The 26556-nt window shown below is 32.5% G+C and overlaps 1 protein-coding gene across 1 annotated transcript in view; it reads left to right on the top strand.

Moving 5' to 3' along the window:
- The window catches only part of LOC129749570 (serine-rich adhesin for platelets-like), a 394154-nt gene that overhangs the window by 271480 nt on the left and 96118 nt on the right, over positions 1-26556 (top strand). The window contains exon 4 of the mRNA XM_055744590.1: positions 3923-4024. Within this exon, the coding sequence (XP_055600565.1) occupies positions 3923-4024 (102 nt within the window). The remainder of the gene's footprint in view (positions 1-3922; positions 4025-26556) is intronic.

The raw sequence follows: 26556 nt of genomic DNA, 5'->3' as shown, positions 1-26556 counted from the left end.
TTTCCTAACAGGAATTATTTACACGAAATCTGGGTGGCCGTGTCTCACAAAACTTTATTGAAATTTAGCTTAAAATGTGCGCCGAAAAAAATCGGGCAAGCTGGAATATCTACCATTAATTTGGGAATGATTTGGGAAAAATAATCCTGGTTATATTAGAAATCTTATCCGCCAAAAATATGAACCATGAATTCAGCAATTGGAATCTTTTTCAAAATTTTCCATTGTCCCACGGATAGAAACATCTATTGATTTCTGAGAAGATATCATTCCAAAAAAGGGTTGAATGAAAAGAAAATTTTGCTTCTGCTAAACAGTAAAGTTTATTCAGACTGATTCTGATATTGGTTGCAGATCACCTTTGGCATTGAATTTCTGCTTTGCATAGCTTAACTGCAGAAATTTATCGCCAAAGGAGGTCTGCTTAAAACATCAGGAGTCTGAACAAACCTTTGTTGTTTAACAGAAGCAAAACCCCTATGGCATCAAATTTCTTGAAGGTAATAAAATGGAACAGATTATGAAAAGTGTTGAAGGAAAAATATTTATTAGATACGTATACACATAAAATTTTTTTGAAAACTGTTTTTAAATGATTATTGTTCCGTTTTGAGTTATAATAAAACTATTGAAGGATTTCACGCCTAATCGACACGAAATTGGTGTGACCCTCTCAGAATTCAATGAAACTTTGTGGGCATAAAGTTGTTACCTAGTAAAGCAACTTGGTCTACTTAGATTTTCCAAAAAAATATCTAAACAAACATTTGAAAAAACCCAACTTTTCAGGAAGAATGTTTTAAACAATTTTCGCTCTTAAATGATAATTTCTACGCAAATTAAATTCAAAAGAGAGTTTAGGAAAAATGATTGAATTTTTAGAAAAAAATTATTTTTATTAAATCCAACCCTGAAAAATTTGGAATTCAAAAACTTATACTCAATTTCCCAAAAACTGCCATTTCATAATTTGAAGAAGTTTTTTCAAATAATAATAAGGTCAACAAGTCGTCTTTACATTGCAACTTGTCCATATTAAAGGGAACCAGTTTTTCTAACAAAAACTTTTCCATGATGTTTTCCAAAATCATGTAATTCATTTTTTTAGTGTAGATTTCCAACCTTTAAAACAAAACCTGCTTCGGCATTATTTGGTAAAAATGAGTTTTAGTTTCTAAAATCCATTTTTTCTCAGAGTAATATTTTAAAATATTTTTATCAATTTTTTTTTTTCTAGGAATTCAATCATTTTTATAAATCTCTACCAGAGACCACATTTATGTATTGTTATGTATTGTTATTGTTAGAGCTAACAATTTTCATAAAAAAATTACCTGAAAACTTAAGCTCTCTTCAAATGTTATTCAAGATCTTTTTGGGCTTTTCTACGTCGTTGGTTGCTTTTAAAACTACAGCACTCGCTCGTTAATTGGAAGCTGTTGAGACCGATGGATGCGTCCGAACACCGAAAACGTGATTCATTGACAAAAACCATCATTTTGGTGAAACGTTTCGACTCAAAGCCTTATTTTTTTATCAGAATAGTTGAAAATTATTGAAGTTTCAGTAGTGAAGTGGAGTGAAAAATTCAATCGAATGAGTTTAAAGAGCTAAATACATTTAATAACAAATATTTGAAACAACAATATTGCCTGATAACCTAACCGTGTACAAAAATACGTTATATATACTACGTTCTATATACTTTATAGAATGATCGTATGAAAGTTGAAAAAACAGAATTTATTTACCAAAGTGGAGGCAATATACATACATCAGTTTCATTTCTTTCTAAAGCGACGAAAACTATACCAATTGAGTATTATCTGACTCCTTATTCGTACCTATCGGAAGAATGCAAGAGAGCGCAAGATTTTGCTCTCATAGCCTTCAAATCTTTGCCAGCGAAAATATTTTCCACTTCTCTCATAGGTCAAAATTAATCAATTCCCATCTAATTAGGGTGAGTGCTCCTACTTTGGACCTAGAGCCTACTTTAGTCCTGAAATGCCGAAAACTGTAAATAATTCATTTTGCTGGCATAAAATAAAGATATTGCTATGCACACAATGAACTCTTATTCTTCCTGAACCCTACCATACTGTTTTTTGCCATTAAAAGTCTTTCTGATAAAATTTTCAACGTTTTTAAAAATGTACCTCTTCATTAGTGGTAAATCAGACAGCTCATTCAGTGAGGCGCGTATTGAAAAATTAGAGTGTTTAAGAAAAAATCACGATTTTTTACTGTCCAAGCCAAAGCTTAAACTGAAACTACTTTCACTGCGAAGAATATGAACCATACTACCCCTTTTTCCAAAAATTCATGAAAATCAATGGAAAACTCGGAAAATTTGCAAAGGGTCCAAATATAGGAAACTTTCGACTTTGATGTTCCATGTTTAGACCTGACATCACCAAATCTTTGTAACAAATCCAACAAATCAACAATGATGCGAATTTTGAATTTGGGCATAATTCAGAACCAGTATTGAATATTTCCAACATTTTTGCCAGATTTACGCAAATAAACTATAAGTAAGTAAACACAATCAAGTTTCAGCTGTCGTTCTGCTGATAGAGCTGATGGGGAATGAAAGTGTTTGTGATATTCATAACAGAAATTTTAGTTTTTTAAATATTAAAAAGCTGTAATACTATTTTTTTATAGTAATTGATTGAAGATTACATTTACAATAAATTTGTTTATTTATTTTCGAAAAATTAAACTTTTTATAGATATTTTAGTTCCAGGTCCAATGAAAGGAACCGGTCCAGTACCAAAATAGGAACAGTAAGTTCAAAGTTGGAAATTTAAATCATCCATATCTTTGCAAGTCTCTCAATAATGGCGAAACTCATGTTGAAAATTTTCATTGAAACTTGCAGATAAGATCAGTACTTATGAATGAACTTCCTGAATGATATAAATTTCACGTCCATTCGTGAGAAAAACATGATTATTTAAAAACCACCGCTTAATGGGTCCAAAGTAGGGCAACTAACCCTATTAGCCGTCTTGATGCACTGCTGGTTGTAGAGAGAACATAAAGATGTTTCTCTCTCTTAAAATATACAGACATGGCGAACTTTCTATCATATTCGATTTAACTGACTTCAGACAAAAATTTGCACGATCTTTTCACTATGCAGTTGAAATTGCAATTCGCAACACCATTGTAAACGATTTAAGTTATCATTTATGATACAATTTGATGTTTCCTGGGAGTACTAAATATCATTTGATTCATTTGGGCGATAATTTCCAAAAATTAAATTGTGTAACTCATCTGCTGTATTCGGATCAATGCACTGAATGTTTGATACCTTCATAATACTAGCTGTCGTTTCACTTCTAATCGATCAGTGCCAGCTTTTGCTGGCTAATTACACATTACACACACCATTTGCCTACGAATAATTACTTTAAAACTAGTATTCCTTCAACGATAACCAAGTCCAATTCCGCGGTTCATCTCGGTTGGATTTGATTAAGAAAGATTATGATGGCGAACACAGTTGCATTCCACAAATTCAACTAAGCGAGAAATTAATCCGTCTCCAGTTATTACTAATCTGCTGCGGTTATTATAGCTTTGAAGCGCATATTTTTTCTCCTCTTCTGCATAACTCGTGTCAACTGGCCAGACCGCCGAGTGTCCGCACTTGACCCGTGTGCTTCGAGAATTAGTCCACTCTAGCGACTGTACAAGAGAATCTGTCCAAGCACCATCACCGTCGTTCTTGTCTGTGGGAGGGAAACAAAATGGATGAGAAAAAACAAATCCCCTAAAGGGGTACACAGCATAGCATAGCAAAACGAAGCAAAAAAAAACAAGAAGCTGGTTATGTAACTAACGTGTTTCAATTTTCATCCCTTTCTCTCCCTCTCGTTTTTTTTTTCGTCCCACACCCATTATCAGGTGTCCTGGATCCGCCGGAAGGACTATCATCTTCTCACCATCGGAGTGACAACCTACAGCAGTGATGAGCGCTTCAACATCATCCGCTCCGAGGATTCCGAGGTAATTAAGTGCCTTACTTCCAACTAGGTATAGTTAGAGGTTTGCAAAATTGAATCTGTGTTAACCAATCCATTCGACGACGACGGCAACGTGAACTGTCTTTTTTTTTTCTCTTGCTTCAGCAATTGAAAAACTAATTATTAGCTCACAAATTGTCTGGCGCGGAAAACCCGTTGATGTTGATTGAGATTTAGAAAGTTCTTGGATTGCATACACGATACGAAAAATATCTGGGTATAGACTAATACCGTATTTGTTTTCACCACCCGAAAGTGTTGCACCACCCACGCTGAAAACGAGCATGAATCGAGTTTTGCACTCACCTTTGTTGGTGTGCGTGAAATCGGCAGTGTCAACAGAAAACATCAAGCTGTCAAAAATCCATTACAGCTGGTATTTGTTTTCGTTTGACTTCGATATGAAATGAAATTTACTTTAGTTGATCATTGTCTTTTAAATAACATGAAAATTTTAGCATGAATTAATATATTATGTTGAATTGTGAAGATTTCAGATTTATTTTGCTTGGTAGATCCGCCTCTGGCTCTGATGATAACTGCAATACCGGCTGATTCTGGGCGGTCTATGTTTGCTGCTGCTGCTAGACTGCTGTTACCCCAGCTTGAAGGTTCCGGTATTTTGAACGTTTATTTCACGCAAATCTCATCTTCGTTCGAGTACCTATTTCCGTTTTCAGATTACAAAAAAAATCTTGGAAGTCAAAATGGCGAACTCGAATCGCGGAAGTCGGGGGAGAAAGTTTTGCTAACGGACCGAAACGAACGGAATTCAAGGTCCCAATGCGGGTGTAGTCTCGAACTACCGTTTTTGAAGGGCAACGGGTGGGAATCCGGGACTTGGCGCAACTGAGCATCGTCGCCCTAAGACACTCGGATTTGCTGCTCTTTTTCGGCATCGCCTGGAACCGATCGCAGCAAGCCTTCTGGGCACATTTCTTCTTGGGAGCGTTGTTTGCATTGGAACGTGCCATCCAGGTGAAATTCTCCGCCTCTGTTGGAAACGGCACTGGTATTGAATCCGGAACAAGTTTCCGTTCTTCGGGATAGTAAAGAGAAAAAAACAGCTCGAACGCAATTTTTGCGGTATAGAAATAAACCAACCAGCTGATATTTGTTTACATCGGGAAGCACGTGCTGTCAAAATTCATGCTAGTATTGGTGAGAGCGCAAGCAACACCGAATATTTTCAGAGTGTTCCACCGTCCACTTTATGGTGCACTACCAGTGCACTACTCTTCGTGAAAACGAGCATGAAATCAGCAAAAAGTACACTACCGGTAGTGCCCCGGTGCACCACCACTTGAAAACGAATTCTCTTTAAGATTGCCAGGCAGGTGCTCTGAAAAATCAACATCATTTTTGTTTCAACCAAATAGTTTTGATTGTGTTTGCACCAATTAATAATTTTTTTTTAGTGAATTTTCCGCTTAACAGCTTTGTCGTCAACTGTAACTTCGAATCTTATTAGGGAGAAAGTTATAAGCTGTTAAAAGGGGTATTTTTATTAGCATTGAAAACCAATCAATACAACTGACATCAGTGCTGGTGTCTAGCGATGTTTTGATTGAAAAATATTTAAAAATGAATGCAAATCGATCCAGTCTACTGAACAATAATAATAATAATAATAATATTTATCAGAGACCTTTTATATTGAACAATAAGTTTTATAAAACTTTTTTGCTTTGCCGTAACTACGATATCTAACAAAATACGTATGTGAAAAAGTATATAAAACCATTATTTTTCCATTAACCGTTTATGAAAGTTGTCTCTGACACATTATAAAATTTTGATAAAATGTAACGCATTTGACTTTATTTCAAACACAACTGTTTATTGAATTGCTGAACACAGAATCTTCACAGGTTTCGAAATAGAAATACAATGTTAAACATATGCAACCGTCATTTGAGGCCCTTCGATCCAAAGGTAAGATTGCCAGATTGCCCGGTTTAAGCCGGGTTTGCCCGGATATTTAATACAAAATTCGGGACCAGTCCGGACCGGGCCGGTTGCCTGGCTTTCATTGAAAAAATGCCCAGATTTTTCCTGGACCTATCCATCAAATAAAACAAAACAATCGAGTTGTTTTTTTTGTTTTATGCCTCCAAAACGACATTTTTTGAGCAAGTTTATAAAAATTATCGTGGAAGGTGGAAAATGTCAATCCAACTGTCATCGTAGCTTTAGCATATTTTTCCATATGTTGTTTACTTGTGTATGCATCATATGCTTCTCTTATTTAATTAGGCTAGAAATATGTACTTACATAACTAAACAATCACCCATAAATTTGCATCGGAGGAAGACCTAAAGAACATAATAAAAATATGCTCATATGCTGATCCTCATAGTTTTGTCTTGCTCTTTCACTTGGAAAAGGAATTTTTCATGAACCATCAAAAAGTCACTCAAACGCAACAAATTTGAAAATCAAAGCTTATGGGAGTCATGGGCCACAAACGTGGGGTATTTTGGGCCACCTGTATTTTGACGTTTTAATACACATTCATAGTTTAAAACACATTGTTCATTCCTGTAAAGTTTTTTTTTCCAAATTTAAAGTTATGAAAAATATTCTGCCTATTTTATTGAACGCGATAAAGACGAACATAAATCTTTTATTAGAAATTTTGCCAAAACGTTCGCGAGATAGGTTTTAGGAAGTATTCGATCATACTCAACACTCTCTTTTTTATTTTCCTATCGGAAAGTGCTTTTAAGTTATATTATAAATTTTGAAATTACAGTTTTGAGTAAACTCATAAACTTTGCATGTTTTTTGATAATTTTGGATTTAGTGGCCCACGATTCCCCACCATTTTTCAAAATCCAAAAAATGACATTTTTTGAAACAGTCAGAACGCGTGAGGAACCAATTATAAAAAAAGATAAAGTTGTCAAAAGGTACGTTGAAAATGCAGGAAACCATCACACTTGTCTTTTTCACTGTTTCTTATAAAATAAAAAAAAAATGGAGTAAAGAAAAAAATTGGCCCATTATTCCCCACTCTCCCCCACGATTGAAATATGTTGATGAGTATTGATGAAATTTTATTTGGGTTTTTAATGCGCATTTTTGGATTTTGGAAAAAAAATTTCCGGACATTGCCCGGATTCTTGTTCGTTTATTTGAATATCAAATGCCTGGATTTTGTCAGGTTTTTAAAAAAAAAATTGCCTTGACTTGTCTGGCTGTGCTGAAAAAAACTTTGGCAACCTTATCCAGAGGGGCAAAAGTGCAATGATGATCAATTTTCAGTTAAGAATTCGAAAATATTTTTCATGTTAAAAATTATGTTTTGTATTCTTGTTTTTCAGATTTTTAGAATTTAATTTACGTACTTTTCCACATAATATATGGAAAATTACCAAAAAACGACTAAAAAGCGTATTTGTTCAAAATTAGCTTTTATTCACTTTAACCTCCTTGGCTCCAAGAACCTCATCTAGACACTTTTTTTTATCTAAAGCCCCAAATCAATATCATTAACATACAAAGAATCCTGAGATACAGCGATTTTTAGTTTAATGTCATTCTTAAATTTTAAAGAGGGCTTGAAATTTCAGGATGCGTCTTCGAAAAAACCCAAAAATATTGAAGTTCTCTTCAACTTTTAAAAGAACCCAGACAAGTTTTAAGGAAAGTTAAAAATTCTACGAATTTTTTAAAATATAGTTTTGGTTATTTAAAAAAATTAAAATATCGATTTTGAGAAGTCGTAATTCGGTATTCGAAAAATAGCCAAGTATTTCCAGAATTCGGTTTCGATATATCGGTATAACTATCCCTTAAAAAAATGAAAAAAATGATCCCTAATTCTGAACTACTATCAGGAAACGAAGTTTTGGAATACAATTTCGAAACGTGTACAAGAACTATAACCGAAAATAAAAAGCATCGATGAAGATCCGGAAAAAACACTAAAATGAGTTTAAGTTATGTTTGATTTCATAGTCAGACAAAGTTTTTTCAGGTTAAGGCTTTAAAATGCAGAAATAATCGTGATGAAATGAAAAGCGAGCTTGCACGAATGTTGCAATTTTAAGTGGCTCCAGAGAGCTTATATTTTCTTATCTTTTGAAATCGCCTATTGCATTGCTTATATTTTATTAAACTTTGATGTTTATTAAATCAAAGGTCAAAACTTGAATAATGAAATTTGCAGCTTATATGAACTTTAAACATTCACAATTTTTTTTTCATGGGGTATTTGCTAGAAGCTTTTTTTTATAGCTTTGTTATAACTCATTAAATTTAACAAAAATATTCCACAGCATGACTGAATAACGCCTAAAAAAGGTGAAACAAACTTCGTGTTTCTTGATTTTTATCTGAAACTAGCTGACCCGGTGTGCTTTGCTACACCTTTCAAAATCGAATGATTTTTTCAGAATTTACTCAAATTTTTACTGTTTTGTTGGCATTATTTTAAGTCAAATTATAACATAATTCATAAGCAACCGCTATAAAATGAGAGCTGCAGCTGGAGTTTCGGATGGCAATCCAAAAATAACTTAAACTTATATTCTGAATCTTGATCCATAAATTTGTGTTCAAGATCTGATGATTTTAATCTGTTTCTTTAAGCTTCGCCCTAAAAAAGGAGGGTCTCAAATAAATCGTACGCAAATAATTCAACTGATAAAATATGGTTGTTTTTGCTTGATATATTTTGGATTTATGCTAAAAAACTGATAAGAGAGCCTCCCCCCTGTCCTTCCATCCCCCCTGCTGAATGGGGGGTGATTTTTAATAATCATACCCATTTTATTCATTCCCAAAAATGTTTTTGTATCAAATATTGTTAAATTGGTTGATAAGTTTTTAAGCTTTACAACAAAATTTATATGGAACCCACTCCTTTTTTCTCCTCTCTACACTTTACAGCGAAAGGGTCTATAACAATCGTAGTAACATATCTCGTAACCAAGTACCTTTCCATGCTATATTTGTTTCCATTTGTTGGCTTCGTTAGCATAAATTGAGATCTAATGCTAACAAAATTGTATTGGGCTAACCTCCCTCCTACCATGTACCTACTCACTGTGTCAGAAAATCATAGAATCATACCAAAATGATTTTCCATGTTAAGTTTTGTCCATTTCTCTCCTCTTCCCTTCCTTTATTCCCAATTCTATCTACCCACTGCAAGAAAGGAATTGTTTGACGTAAAAAAATTTCTCGTATTAAAATACCATCCCATGCCAAATTTGGTTTTATTTGCGTAGTAAATTCTTGAGTTATGCATAAACTTGAAAGAAAGTACCATCCCCTTCCGTGCTCCCCATTGAATGGAAGGGTGAGAACATAATATTCATAAAATTATTGTTTGTTCTCAAATACTTTTTGATACCAAAATTTATTTCATTTGCTCTATTAATTCTCGAGTTATGCAAAAAAATTGCATGGAAGCCCCCTTTCCCCCTTTTTATCTTTCCGTTGAAAAAAGGTGGCGCTTCAATTTACAATAGAAACATTTCTCGTATCCAAATACCCTCACATGCCAAATATGGTTCAATTTGCTCGATCAGCTCTCCAGTTATACTGAAAATTGTAAGGGAGACCTCTTCTCCCCCTTTTCATCCACCTTTTTGAAGGTGTGAGGGTTACGAAATATTCATTGAAGCATTTCTCGTACCTAAATATCATTCCATGCCAAATTTGGTTCCATTTGTTGTTGTAGTTCTTGTGTTATTTATGCAATAAAAATTCCCTCCCTCTTTCCTTTCTCCCCGCTGGAAGAAGCAAGGAATCTCAAACAATCATTAGAACATGTCACGTTCCCAAATTTGGTTCCGTTTGCTTGATTAGTTTTTGAGTTATGTAAAAAATTAAAAAGAGGGCCCCTCCCTCCTTTATATCTCCCTACTGGAAAGAGGGAGGGGTTTCAAATAATCATTGAAATATCATTCGTATCCTAATACCTTCCCATGCCAAATTTGGTTCCATTTGCTTTATTAGTTTTTGAGTTATGTAAAAAAATATGAAAGAGGCCCCTCCCCCTTTCAACTGCAGGGAGGGAGGGACTTCAAATAATCATTGAAATATTTTTCATATCAAAATACCTTCCCATGCCAAATTTGGTTTCAATATCTTGATTAGTTTTCGAGTTATCTCCCCTTCCTATAACCCCACTGAGTGGAGGAAGGGGTACCTAATATTCATTGAAATATTCCCCGTTCCCAAATTCCACCTCATGCCAAGTTTGATACCATTTGCTTGATGGATTCTCGAGTTATGCAAAAAATTGTCTTTTATTTGGGAGGCCCCTCCCCCCCTTCCTGTTAGGGGGAGGGGTTCCAAACCAGAATAGGAACCTTCCCCGGCTTCCATTACCCCCACCTACCAAGTTTCACGTAAATCGGTTTAGTAGTTTTCGAGTCTATAGGGAACAGACAGAAAGACAGAAAGACAGACAGACAGACAGACAGACAGACGGACAGACAGAAATTCATTTTTATATATATAGATGAATAATTAAAGAAAAAACTTCTCTAGAAACAATTGGAAATTATAGTCAATAATTCAGGGAACATTTGGAGAGAAGCATATTGCTTCCCTCGAAATTGAAGCAGTTGAAATTCATATCCCTTTTAATTTACTTTTTCTTCGAAATTTATGATTTTTGAATACCAAACAATTCAGAAACATCGAACTCAAATATGTGTTTGAATTTTGAATTTTGAACATTTTTGCTTGTCTTTGGACGTGAATATTTAATTTGAAGTAAAAATTCAAATTTGGACTACAGTTTCAAATAATGTAGTTATCTTTGAATTGGTCAAAAGTATTTCATTCTGCTTAATTATGCATCAGTCTTAATTACTAATGATCTGGTTAAAATATGTTTTCATACAATAGAGTTTGACATTTTTTTCTATCTCCGTCTGTTTTTTAAATATAAGAGCCATTTGAACGATTTTTCATCAAAAAGATAGCCAAGATAACTTATAATTTATTATGGGTTCATAAAATAAATTTTAAGGATCAAATAGTTTCTTTTTTAAATTCATTTGTTTTAAACTAACAATCCAATGAAATACGAATGCCAGATACAATACTGGGTCAATGAACAATAGGGTGTGTTAAATTGCAACTCAATTTAACCTTAAAAAAGTTGTAATTTTAAAAGTGATAAATTAATTCAATCAAAATTTCATTTGGAAATTTTTTATCAGACTGATTACCTGAGTGGATAAAAAAAATCGGGGTTGTGATCACTCAATATTTCAAAAATATCATTGTTACTCAAAAAATCAGTTGGTCTTCAAGACAGCTGAAGTGAGAAGTCATACGTTGCACATAAAAACATAATTTTATAAATTTTTGAGTTCATCATCACAAAACCGTATTTTTCAAACAATGAACCGTTAAAGTTATTTAAGTCACACTTGATAAATTTTGAAATGAGGATTGAAAAGTTTGCGTATTTGGAAAATTTTGCATTTTAAGATTTCCGAAATACGAAACACATAATTTTTGACGAATTTTCAAAAGAGGCTGTTTTTTAACCTTTCGCCTATTTGCAATTTCTCAGATTTTATGAGACTACTAATTGCACCACTAGAATTGGTATGAAATTAGCTTTCTGTTGAATATAAGCTTATTGAAAAAATCTTGCGTGAATATTAGAGTGTCCGTCTCGGGATTTCCTGGGCAGGAATTCCCGGGAAATTTAAAAATACGGGAATTCCCGATTCCCGGGAATCATTGATTTATTTCCGGGAATTCCCGACATGTATGAAATTATTCCTCTAGAAAAGCCTGATAGCCTCATTGAGAACTCATTGAGAAAATGCCGATTCCTAAGGCATTTTGCAGCCATTTGGTGCATTTTTTTTATTCAAATAGATAGGTTTGAAAAGATTATATGTATTTCCACACCGTTTTCATTGAACAAAAACCCACAACACTTCGAAAAATATTTGAAAAATCATTCAGCAGGTAGGCAGTTTGTGTTTTCTCGAAAGTTACATTTATGTTATTGTTTCTCTCTGGCTTTGAAAGCCAGATGAATTTCAGAATTTATAAATTATTCTTCATCTTTTTTTTTTTCATATGAAGAGCAAATATGTAAAATGTTTAGCTAAAATCAAAAAAGATTGAAATAATCGAACCAATGAATAGGTAATTTTTTTTATTCACCCCTAATTGCATGAATGAATCCTGCATTTGACTTATTCAGGTTATTTTATGAATCGTTTGAATGTTTTTAATTTATCATTGTTGAAAACAGTTTGATTTATTTGATCAAAAAGTTGAAAAACATAATGAAGAGAGCATTTTGAACAAATTATGGACTGTATGCAAGAAAGGTTCGATAAGCTATGTGTATTTAAATCGAAGTGCATATATATTTTTATGTTTTTGAATATTTCCCGGGATCCCGGGAATTTCCGGGTAACAGGCCACCAGATTTCTCGATTCCTGGGAACGGGAAAATGGCCAGTAAATGGACACTCTAGTGAATATACTGAAAATACCCTGAAAAGTTGAATTTAATTACAAAAAAAAAAACATAATAATTGCAAATTCCAAAAAGTTACAAAACAACTGCCTTTCAAAATTGTTCAAAAATTGAGTGTTTCGTATTATAAAAATCTAAAGATGCATAAATGTGCCGTAGGCTTTTCAATCATCTTTACAAAATTTATCTGTGGGATTTAAACAATTTATACGGTTCATCGAATGAAACGTACAGTTTTAACAGCACTTTTTCACATTTTTTGTGGTAATGATCTAATGAAATTAAAAAATATATATCCTGGTATGCAACGTATAGCATTTAACTTCAGCTTTCTTGGACACAAAGTGTATCTTTTTAGAATTCCGTGGCTGATCTACAGTTCGAAGGATGATATTCGAATTTTGTTTTCTTGGACTTTGAATAGCGGAAAACTGAAGTCTTTAAGGTGGGCAATGTCTTTAAACATATTTGAGTTACATTAAAAGATATCCAAAACTATGTAAAATATTTGTAAAAATTGGTTGAAAAACAAAAGAGATGTAGCAAGGAGCGAGGAGTGTCAAATTTACACTCAAGGTCTGATTAGGGAGTATTTTTTTCTTGGCCTTTCAGGGTGCATCCATAGAAAGCAGGAAAGCAAATTGGGTAGAACTGATAATGGTAACTGGTTTATCACTTGTTCAACACATAGCGATAAATATGAGAACGCGATGACTTCTCATTCGTTCCCAAAGACGATCAAGATAACTCACCTGAAATTATTTTCTGTGACAAAAAAAAAAGAGATCAAACGCACAGAGAGTGTTTTTTCCAACAATTTGCGTCCATTCTGACTTTCCGCATTTTAAGTTTCATGCAAAATAGAAAGAAATTTTCTCTTGTCTGTGAGCAAGAATTTATCCTTAACGTTAAAAGAGACGTTGAATTTGAATGCACAACTTATCTAGGACAACATTTAAATCGATAAGTGCTGGTATAGTGTAATTGCAGATGAAAATTTCTCACACGGGTGTTTTGATCCTCAAATTTTATCGCAGGATAGTGATTTTTAGATTCCCTGAAAAAAGTAACAATGCAAAATTGAATATTTCAAAAATTCATTAAGGGTCCCGAAGATCTTTTTTATTTGGATGCCCCCGAATAAAGTCGTTAAACTTCCAATAGTGTCATATTGACACTCAAGAGCGGATTAGGGTTAAAACCTAAAAAAAAATCCTCAAAAAATAGCATATTTAAACTATCAAACTTCTGAAAAATCTTTCATCATCATTTCAACTTGATTTGAGAAAAAAGTTCATAGAATTTTAAAACTTTTTCAAGACAAGTCAGAAGCAGACATGGAAAGAAATTGACCTTAAAGGTGATAGCAAATCGTTATATTTTTCTTATGAGCTTGAATTCTTGGAACAAGGATAAAAAGTACATCGTTCTGCTCCCATTATGTATTATAATCACTCGAACACACCCTATTTCTGAGAAGGTTTCATCTTTTTTTTTGCTGCTCTCTGTAATGGATACCATAGAAATTAATCCATTAGACTTTTATACCGTTCCCTTTTTGTTAGCTTTACCTCAAGATCCAAGATGAGTTGCTGACTGAAGGAGATTATGGCCGAATGGGAAAAAAAAAGAATGGTAGCAAAATGGAAGCTTTCCACACCATGAGAGCACCTTTTCTGTGGTGTGCCCCTAAGAGGGAGCTTTTCTTCGACTAGTGGAGGGGTTTTCAGGTATGAACAAACAAAGTAAGAGAAAAAACTTCGCATGAGTGTCAACTTTAACGAATCCCCTCACAGTTTTGGGGTATGAACGAGAAACAAAGCCATAGAAATGAGAAATTTTGATATGAATTCTTGTGTTGAAGCGGAAATTGAAAAGACTTGAATCTGTATACTGCATTTTCAACTGCCAATTTACTTAGAAATGCAAAAATCGTCGTGCCTGATGTTAATTTGGAATTTTTTTTTTTCGTTTTTTTGCAATACTTTAAAATGCACTTTTTGAGTGGTTCTCAGCTCACTCAGAAAACTGTTGATAAACACGAAACTTAGGAAGACGACAAAAATTATGAGAGTAATAATCATAAATTCTTAGATTTTAAAATCATTTTCATTCTTAAAATATTTTGTGTAAGATTCAATTTTATCTACTGAATAATATTTTTCTGATCTGATTTTCATCTAATCCCAACAGCTTTGTGTGTTATAAAAATGAAATAATTTACACAACCACTCGAGCGTAGCGAGTTGATTGCTCAGGTTTGGCAAATATTTAACCACTTGATTACACTTGTAATCGATAACATTAATTATGCGCATATCGATTAAAAATCAACATCCACAAATATCGCAACCATTAATCAATCGCTCGGTTTGGTGATGGATTTGAATTTGAAGCTACCAAGCGTGAGAAAAAAAATTTGGAAGTTATAAATTTAAAAGCTCCTCCGAGAGTTGGCCCCGGGGCTGGAAAACGGAAACCGGAGTCGTAAAACCACCCGTTTAGCTTCGAGTGTCAAAGCCTGGGACATCCAATCCTTTAACTTCCACCCTGAACCCCTCTCAGTTACCCCATTGAAGCTACACGGTGTGTTTAATAGCATATGTTTAAAAAAATAATAACAGTGACGCTTCGTTTTAAATCAACGTAATATCAGTAGGGGAGAATGAGGATACTTGATCCCTTGGGTTACTTGATTCCTTAATTTTATCTCGTAACTGGAATATCTTACAAAGATCAAATGTTCTAGAAAAATGTGCCAAATGGAGCAGAACAACAATGCTTAAAGCTAAAAAAAATTAACAAATCAATTGTTTGAGTTGTTGAACTTTATTTGAAAATTTTTTTTCATCACTTTAAATTGTTCCTTACATGGAAAATTTACATTAAAAATATTTGTAAATTTTTGTTGTAAACATACCATATCGTTCGAGTATAATTTGAACTTCGTAATACCATATTTTCGAAGCAATGGAAAACTTTCAACTTTTTTTAGAAAAGGTTTTTAAAATGTTGATTATGGGTATATTTGATCCCTAGAGTTCAAAACGGTATATTCTTCTTCGGAACGGACGTGATCCTTGCTGATTACAAGATTTTTAATATTTATCCAATAACTTATATTTATCCAACAACTATTTGAAGAAAAAGCCTTAAATAATTATTTTTCTCTTAATTATAGAAAACAGCGCCTTTAAGTATGCAATGTTATATTTAAGGGTTGAGACAAAGTTATAGAATTTTCTTCTTCTGACAGTTATCAATTGAGAAATGAAAACAAACATGACCAAAATAGTCAATTGGCATTCTATCTTTGGGTTTTGTTTGATTTTTTTTCCAAGGATTAGAGCTTCCTGAATGAAGGTTCAAGTCTCCTTCCTTCAATAGAGCATCAATTCTCCCTTAACTTCAAAAATATCGCAATTTTTTTACTCCCACGAAAATTCTTCTATTTCATCTACGGTTTCAAGTATCGTTCTAATTTTTGGAGCATATAAATTTGAAGTTTCATGCTGTCAGAAAATGTAAGAGGGTTCGAGTTTAAAAATTTTTCTAAAAAGATATGGCGCAAATAAGAAAAGGGGATCAAGTATCCCCACTCTCCCCTAACGATAACGATTATACGATTGTACAAATCGGTATAAAAATCAATTAAGTTTTTGTTTTTGGCTTCTTAACGTATCAAACAAAAAAAAATCAATTAAACAAAAAAATTCTATTTGATTTTTTAATTTCAATCCGGATTCAGAGAAAATCATAGTACCAAAGCCATTTGAATCAAAGTACATGATGATATTGCTAGAACAGTGAACAAAATAGGAATTGCTTTCCTTCTATTGATTGATTTTGCCACATATTCTCATAATAATCTTTGTATTAAACTTACCCCTATGTATAGTTTTTCTGAACCAGCAACTTATCTTATGAAGGTAATCTAACCTTACGGTAAGAAGTCAATCTTTTCAAATTAAAGTTCAGTTTTCTCTACATATTTAAACCCTTTTGTCAGGAGTTCTCCAAGGCTCCATTCTTCGACCTATATTGTGCTCTTTATTTTTTAATGATCTTTCTGTAGAGCTAGACTTTTTTCCATTCATATTTCTTCCGGTGATGTGCAATTGCACCTTTGCGTCGATGTGCATTACAATCAATACGAAGTTGCTCAGAAAATAAAAAAATTACTTAGCTTAACTTGTGCACTGGTCAACCGTAAATTAGCTTTCAATTAATCCCAGCGAAACCAAAATTTAAACTAATCTACCATACCCTAATCTGTACGTAAATGCTGGAAAAATATGCTTAGTGGACAAAGCGAACAATTTTTTTTTTCAAAGTGACTTGAATTGAAACTTTCAATGTTCAAAAATTCACTTTAGTCTGAAACTGCTCAGAGTTTCTACAATTCATTTGGATATTCCAACTTAGATTAGAATTTATTAGATATATTTATAACCCCGTTTTTTTCTATTGTGACTTTATTTATTTTAAAAAATATGCTAGAATAAACTAAACGTTGCCTTCACATTGAAGGCTTCAATGCTTCTGTGGCACAATTTCTTTCAAAATCCGTCATTTTTAAATTGATAGCTGACAAACTGTTTTTAAAAGCCTGAAAAGAGTAATCTTGTACTTACCCTTCGCAACCTACGAGCTAAACTAACCGATTTTTCTTAAATTTTAATCTCATGATGGTTTTGCTTCGTTATTGTCTCGTTTAACCAGCATAAATTCCATTACAAACGCTGTTAAGTGGCTTAAAAATAATCAAGTTCTGTTAATTTCGAAACAGCTGTATCCACTTAATTGCCCTCAGTTTCTTTTAAAAGGGTAGTAATGGACCGTAAAGTAGCAGAAATTGAAGGAGGAGAATTCAGTCACTTAGAATACAGATCAATATTTTTTTTAAATTTCTTTCATGAATTTCCATAAGATTACTTTTATTTCCTAATTGAAAGTATTTCGATCTAACGAATGGTTTTTGAAATACACGCATTCGTAACTGTCCCATTTCTAAAAGAACTAAGCTTTATACGAGATAAAATATCATTTTACTTGCACTTGCACCATTCATTTAATGAATAATAATACTCACCTAATCACTTTGGGTGAATTTTATGAGCATAAGAAAGTTCACAAGAAAACTTCCACTGCAACTCAAGAAAGTCCGCCCCATTAAAATTATGGAAAAACGGGAAAGGGTTGAAAATTTAACTACAAGGAGGGGTGGGAGGGTTTGAGATTATGTAATACAAAAAGGGGCGATGACGGAAGTTTGTGACAATATGTGACAGATGGAGGAGGGAGATGTTTTTTTTTTCGAAATTTTAAATGACATCATTAATGGACGGCCCATTTGTGGAGTTAACAATAATAATAATTATGTATTTACAGAACAACAAGTTCAATTCATCGTTGAAAGCTAATACTAACAAAATACAGGTATGGAAATGGGTGACTTCTTGAATCATGTATACTTCTTTAGTATACATGTATACGATCAATATAAAACAGATAAAAGCAAAAACAAGGAGTTCATAGTATGATTGTTAGTATTGAAAGCATAAAGCAAACATGCATAAGTTTTGTAATTTAATTAAATTTTTTAATGAATCAGTTTTGAGTGAAGTCAATCATTGATAACTGATGAACGTACAAGTTAACATGAAAAAAAAAAACCGATCCTTCTCAGTCCGTGCCCACGGAAGAAGTCCAAATGACTTACTATTTTTGAAACGGTAATCGTGTTCAATTACAGTTCCGTTTTGAACGTGGAAGCGACAACACGTACAGACAGCGCGCTCCCTGAAAGTTTTTCTCTTGTGTTCACTCTACGTGAGTGGTTTTTTTATAAAACAAAGCGGAAGAAATAAACGGAATAATAAAATGGAAACCAGAAAGAATACTTTAAAACTAGTCTTTACTAACAAGACAAAAAGTGCCAGTTATTTAGAAGTTTTACGGTTTTTTGCAAAGACAGTGGAAATCCCGGCTGCAAAAGTGCACAGTGTTTATAAGGACGAAAATGACCAGAGCTTTTATGTGAAGCTAATAGACGAACAATCCTTTGACCAGTTTTGTAACGCAATGAAAGAACAATATCGGTTCAATTACAAAGATGGAGAAGTGACAACGGTGAAGTTTGAAATGGCCAGCAAGCTTTTTCGCTATATACGGATCTTCAACTTGCCACCAGAAACGGAAGACAAAGAAATAGCTGCAGCCATGAGTCGCTACGGAAAAATTCATCAGTTTGTCCGTGAACGATATCCAGCGGATTACAATTATCCAGTGTATAGTGGAATCCGTGGTGTACATATGGAGCTGGAAAAAGAAATACCAGCCAGTTTGTTCATCGGACATTTCCGTGCAAGGATTTATTATGATGGCCTTAAAAATCGTTGCTTTTTATGCAAAGCAGAAGGACATCTTAAAGTGGATTGCCCAAAACTGAAGGAAGGCGAGACGGTTGGCGTAGCAGGTAGCTCCAAATCAGCCGAACAGCAAAAACCGTTGTACAGTCATGTTGCTGCCAGCTTGAGAATAGCCGTCACCGACCAATCTCAACCGACAACCTCAATGACAACACTACCATCGAGAAACGTTCTACGCCGATCGTATACGGACAGCACCACCACCAAGAACTTGGAAAACAACGAAACGGGTCAAATTACAACGAGTGAAGCAGCAGTCGTTCAGGAAGAAACCAATACTAATGAAACCAGCACGAATGTGAACGAGGAAGACGGTTCGGGTTCAACTACCAATCCGATCATCGCCGAAACAGCCAGCAAAGAAGCAGAGGATAAGGAACCCATGGTTGTTGCCGCTACACACACCAATGCCGGCAAAAATACTGGAAAACCCGAACGATGTGCAGAATCGACTGATGAAGACGACAATGTGCCCAACGGAAAGCGACGAGGAAGGACAACGCAAAAAAGACGAACGGAATCGGTGGCTGACAGCGATGAGTGTGATCCTGTATCAGGTAAAGGTAAAAGAGGAAAGACGACAAAAAAAGAATCTATTTTGAAAGCTATTGAAAATCGTAAAAATTCGAAATCGCATTCTAAGTAATTTTTCTCAATCAATCTTCTTTCCTTTTTTACCTGATAGAACTTAGTTATTCTGAATTTAAATTTTCCATTTATCTAAAAAAAAACTTTTGTTTTCTAAGTTTCTTCTTCATTGTTTAATTAAAAAATTCCATTTATTCATGAATTTAGTTAGAAAGCTTGCAACAATTAATTTGAATGCAATTAATTCTGCATTAAAAAAATCACTTTTGAGGGAATTTATATGGAACAACGATATTGATATTGTTTGCGTTCAGGAGGTGTCCTTTGAAAATTTTAGTTTTCTAACAACTCATTTTGCAATAGTTAACATTAGTGAGGATAAAAAAGGAACAGCTATTTTAATACGTAAAAATATTGAATTCAGAAACCCAATTTTAAATATCAACGGCAGAATTACTTCAGTTGAAATTGATGGTATGAATATTATCAACGTGTATGCCCACTCTGGAACTAATTTTAGAAAAGAGCGTGATAATTTATTTACCAACGATATGCTAATTCATTTGCAAAGTGCAAATAAAAATGTTATTCTTGGGGATTTTAATTGTATCATTTTGAACAATGATTCAAACTCTCTAATTAAAAACATTAGTTATGGACTGAAAACGCTGGTAGAATCTCTTTCACTGATTGATTTTGAATTCAAATTTAAAAGGGGCAAAACTAATTTTACATTTTGTCGTGGTTCATCAAAATCGCGATTAGATAGAATCTATGGATCAGCAGATATTTTTTCGTCTGTTATTAATATAGATACAATTGCTTTACCATTTTCAGATCATCATGGTTTGATTTTGAAGTATAAATGTTGCAATTTTGAGAACCATTTCATCGGACGTGGTTTTTGGAAGATGAATATTTCTTTATTGAATAATGAATCAATACAAGAAAAATTTAAAAATATGTACAGACAATTAAAACTACGTAATTCCTTTATAAATTTGAATTTTTGGTGGAATAATGACTTTAAGAAAAGTGTTAAAAAATTATTTAAATATGAAAATTTTAAAATTAACGAAGAATCCCATAATTCTAAAAATTTCTATTATAGTTGTCTCAGAGAAATGATTGATGAACAGTCCTCCGGACTTATTAATCTTGATGAAATGAAAATAGTTAAATCTAAAATTCTGGAATTAGAGCAGCAACGATTAACTCAATTCAAACATAAATTGAAAGCAAATACTATTCATTCAGATGAAATGATATCTTTATTCCAGCTAACATCTTATTTAAAAAGAAACGATCCATCAAAACTATTAAAACTTAGAGTTAATAATGAAATAGTTGAAAATTCCTCACAACTTAAATCAATTGTTCATGCTCATTTTTCCAACAGTTTTAAGAAAATCCCTACTGTTGATGAAGATAGAGAAAGCATTTTGAATTGTATCACAAAAAAATTAGATGGGTCATCTGTCAGCATTCTTTCAAGACCTTTCAGTTATGAAGAGTTGAAATTTGCAATAAAACATGCTTCTTCAAAAACTTCCCCTGGACCAGATGGAATAAATTATGAGTTTTATAATATATTCTTTGAAGAAGTCAAAGAAGAAATGTTGAAACTTTTTAACGAATATCTTATTGATGGTCAATACCCACCGGCTTTATTTACAGAAGGAATAATTTCACTTGTTCCTAAAAAAGGTGATCAGTTTGACCTTAATAATAAAAGACCTATCAGCATGTTAAATACAGACTATAAAATTTTGACTAAAATGCTGTGGATTCGCTTAAGACCTTTATTATCAGAGTTGATAGAAGCTGGACAGTCAGCCTGTATAGAGTCACGATCTTGTGTGGAAAATTTATTGGACCTAAGAGATGTTTTTCTTAAAGCCAATGATAATAAAAAATTCAGATGTGCAATTCTCACGATTGACCTAGAAAAGGCCTTTGATCGCGTTGACCATGATTTTATGTGGAAGATTTTGATTCAATTCGGTTTTCCAAATTTATTTATTAATTTTTTGAAAAAACTTTATCTCAACGCAACATCCAAGGTTTTAGTAAATGGTTTATTAACTCCGTCATTCAAAATTTGTAGCTCGGTAAGGCAAGGATGTCCATTGAGTATGGCTTTATTCACTCTTTACGTAGAACCACTGATAAGAATGATCTATCAAAATGTTGATGGCATCTTCTTAAACAATAAATTTATTAAAGTTATTGCATATGCGGATGACATCAACATCTTGATAAGAAATGACCATGAGTTTGATACTATTTTACAGTTGATAAGTTATTATAGTATTTATTCCAAATTAAAAATGAACCTTTCCAAATCAAATTTTTTGAGATTAAATAATTGCCCTATTGGACCACAAAAAATAAAAGAACAGGATAGTGTTAAAATCTTAGGTTTGCATTTTTTCCCTATTTTTAAAACTACTATAGATAAAAATTACAACACTCTAATAAGTAAATTAAAAGCTACGTTAGCACAACACAAAAAAAGATTTTTGAACATATTTCAAAAATCTTGGATTTTGAATACCTATATATTATCAAAACTCTGGTACATTGCCCAAGTTCTACCCATGGACAACAAACATATAAGTATTTTAAGACAGCTGACAAGTAAGTTTATACGAAAAGGACTTTTTTATTTTGTTTCACACAGAGAACTATATCTGCCTGTTTACAAAGGAGGGACAGCTCTTTCTGACGTTGAAACCAAATCAAAAGCTTTATTTATAAAAAATATTTTGTACAATATAAATGGACAGTTAAATCCCAACGACTTTATTTTGCGCAGTATGAATAAAAGCAAATTCACCAGAAATATGCGAGAATGGCTGTCGTTGGCAAATGATCTGCGAGCAATGACCAATTTAAATACGAGCAAATCAATTTATGATTATTTACTAAGTCGCATGAATATTGATATTAAAATAACTAAAGAACTGCCTAACTTTAAATGGGAGATTATTTTTGAAAATTGCAACCAAAACTACCTTAGCTCCAGCCAAAAATCATCTTTTTTTATCCTACTAAGAGATTTAATTCCAACAAATGAAAAAATGTTCAGACACAGTGTTAGAGGGCTAAATTCTCCAAAATGTGATCTTTGTAATTTGAATGATACTGCTTTGCATAGAATCAAAGATTGCGTAGAGTCCAAGATAATTTGGTCTTGGTTGAACAAAGAACTAAAAACAAAATTCAAACTGAATATTTCCGATGCAGAAGATTTACTCCAATGCACAATAAACAAGAAGAATTTTAAGTTCAAAGCAGGACTTTGGTTGACTTTAGAGTGCATATCTTATATAATGGAAACAAGAAAAGATGTAAATATTAAAGGATTTAAAGAAAGAGTGCGTTCCTTAAGATGGAACAATAACTTTATTTTTGTTAAACATTTTCAAAACTATATTCATATGATTTGAAATCAGAAACATTAGTTTTAATAAAAGTGCAATTAGATCTAAGAAAAGTGCTAGTTTTTAAGTAAAATACATATGTAAATATTTTTTTGAATAAATAAAAAATTAAAAAAAAAAAAAAAAAAAAAAAAAAAAAAAAAAAAAAAAAAAATCACTTTGGGTGAATTTTATGAGCATAAGAAAGTTCACAAGAAAACTTCCACTGCAACTCAAGAAAGTCCGCCCCATTAAAATTATGGAAAAACGGGAAAGGGTTGAAAATTTAACTACAAGGGGGGGTGGGAGGGTTTGAGATTATGTAATACAAAAAGGGGCGATGACGGAAGTTTGTGACAATATGTGACAGATGGAGGAGGGAGATGTTTTTTTTTTCGAAATTTTAAATGACATCATTAATGGACGGCCCATTTGTGGAGTTAACAATAATAATAATTATGTATTTACAGAACAACAAGTTCAATTCATCGTTGAAAGCTAATACTAACAAAATACAGGTATGGAAATGGGTGACTTCTTGAATCATGTATACTTCTTTAGTATACATGTATACGATCAATATAAAACAGAGAAAAGCAAAAACAAGGAGTTCATAGTATGATTGTTAGTATTGAAAGCATAAAGCAGACATGCATAAGTTTTGTAATTTAATTAAATTTTTTAATGAATCAGTTTTGAGTGAAGTCAATCATTGATAACTGATGAACGTACAAGTTAACATGAAAAAAAAACCGATTCTTAAAAATTTACAGTTTTTAATAATTCGGAAAGTCAAGTATTTCTGACATTACTTAAGAAAGTTTCAAAAAACTAAGATTTTATTCTATTCAAAAAAATTGCTTAAGTCTGAAAATCGATTTGGTTTCTGCTTTGAGAAATATCTTAAATTCAATGTGGTCATAACTTCTTCAAACATTCGTTAAAAGTCTATTATTTTACAGAATTGGGAACAGTAAACAAACAGAAAACTTTTTAACAGTAGTCAAAATTACTTGCGTCTTTGGGAATAGAAATGTGGTATGAACCCATTTTTCGAATTTTAATTGTAATGTTAAAAAGTTTTGACAGAAAAGTGCAGAATTTACTTAAGTAATTTTAAACCTATTTGAAAATAATTTCTGGCACCAACAAAAATCAAAATTAGCTCTTAAATTCTTTTCATCTAAAAAAATGTTACTTCTGTGGACTTGTGAATTGATAAATATCCTTTTAAATGTGGAGTTAAACATTTAGATAAAAAAAGAGGCTGAAAATGCGTTCTTGAAAAAAAAATTTATATCAGCATAAAATTTGTAATGATTTGAACAATTTTTTTATCTAAATGATTAATCATCAAAGTAATAGATGAACCTGATAAGATACACTTCTTTAAAAAAAAAAAAACAATATTACACGAACATGATGCACACTGCTTTTCTTCTTCCCTTCAAATTTCATTGAACTAAATTGGAGGTTTGTATTTTAAACATTTGAAATAAGAGAAGTTTGACAAACTTTCTCTACATATAAATTTTTTTTATATCCCTTAAACATTTTATGAATCCCTTTTTAAAACAATCTTCGAATCTTTAATATTCACTGCGAACAATTGTTGATACAAAGATCATTTTCATCATTTGTATATTCAGCAGTTTAAAAATTATCAATTTTAGAACTCTTTAAAGAATCTTCCGATATAAATGTAGATAATTTTACAAATGAAAAACTACACACATTTTTATAGAATAAAATATGAAAAAAATCTCAAGTTATCTACAATATTTTTCTTGAGTATTTATATATCACCGCAAAACTCTCACCAATATTTTAGTGATTCTAGTTTAGCAACAATATCTTTGGAAATCCAAACATTCATTTGGGAAAGTGTTAACAATAGCTATGAATTTAAAACTGAATATTTTATTTTTTTTCTGAATTTTATTGCTGAATCGTGATTCGAAAAATCGAATTAGTATAAACTCTTGTTTCGATTCTTCAATTTCTAAATATAAATTTAATTCAAAAACAAAATCATTAAAATCAAATTCTTAGGTTTGCAGCTTTCGGTACTTTAATTTTATTTGTTTTCTCTTAAATTTCAAGCTCTCATAGATTTTAAAATTTATTTAAGCTGAATCGAAAGAAATTGTTACAAATTTGAAACGAATGATTTAGTAAAAAATTGAAAAATCGTATTTTTGGTTCGTACACTCAATATGTATATTATCATGTACTCAATATTTTCAAACTTATTGTACAAATTAAAACGAAAAAAAAATAATAAAGGGTTCATTTCTTTAAGCTCATACTATTTTTCAATGAAAAGTCCTAATCAATTGCAATTGGAATAACGGTACTTTCAGATTAAGGGTGAATTTGCAACTACAATTATTAAGCTGGATTTCTACTCAAAATTTTGATCATTATTGTGTTGATGAGTTGCAGTATCGGCGATATAGTTGGTGTAAATTTGGTACTCCAGCCGTGTTGGTCAAAAATTAGAAAAATATCTTGAGCGGTTACCTTATTCCCGAGAAAACAGTCGAGTGATGACGGGATATTATTATCATTGGTTTAATCTCATCTGGGAAAAATTAATACATAGGCATGTTTTCGGAGCCTATGTTTTAAAAACTGTTTTGGAGGTTTATTCTTGAACTCAATTTTTATCAGATTTTGTTCATCACCTCTTATTTTAGAAGTAGAATTTCTGTTATTTTTAGAAAATTGTATAGATATGAATGTATAAAAAATGTGTAAAAGAAACATATATGGTCAGCAAATATAATTTAACACTGTAAGTGCCTTAACAAAAGTAATTTGGTGAAAATCGGTCTAGGGAATTTCAAGTTACAGCTGTTGTAGTTTGGCGGACTAATTTTTTCCAATTTTAGGAATTTAAGAAATTTATAAATTCATTTATTTTAACAATCACCCCCACGGAGTGGAAAATTTTGAAAATTCGAAAGAACACCCACTAGGAAAAGTTCGAAGTTTCTATAGAAATTCCAGCATTTGCGAGTATTTTGTAACGGTTTTTTGCCGCTTGGGGGGGGGGGGGAGGGAGGATGGGGGAAGATCACCCCGATTACCCCTCCATAGGACCACGCCTGAATCCAGAACATATCAACCAAAAGCTCCCTTATTTTATAAGTAAGATTGTTTGCGTACGATTAATTTGAGACCTTCCTTTGAGCTTAAGGGGGGGGGGGGGGGGGCAGGGTCTAACGGGTAAAAAATCACCATTTTCATGATTTTTTTCTAGAGCTATCGTTCAAACAAATGTATTCAAATTTTTTGCATTATACAAAGCATTGTTGAAAGAACATTTAGTATTTTTTTCGTAGAAAAATATTGAAAAATGAGCCGGTGACGGAGCACTTTCGAGGATGCCTTTTAGAAAACAGGATTTGCGGTGGACAATGTATCTCAGCACAGAATCATCTGAAGTCAAAAAATCAAAGCAAAATATTTTTAATAGATGTTTTTCTGGACCCCAACGTTTTTATTTAACTTAAAACATATTTAATGAATTTTTTGTGGCTGTTTGAAGTAAAAACTACGATTTTTAACGAAACAATCCGCCATTTTTTA

This window comes from Uranotaenia lowii, chromosome 2 (genome assembly GCF_029784155.1).
Source record: "Uranotaenia lowii strain MFRU-FL chromosome 2, ASM2978415v1, whole genome shotgun sequence".
NCBI classification, from domain to species: domain Eukaryota; kingdom Metazoa; phylum Arthropoda; class Insecta; order Diptera; family Culicidae; genus Uranotaenia; species Uranotaenia lowii.
Note: the sequence above shows the minus strand (reverse complement) of the source record. Positions and strands in the feature narration are given on the sequence as shown.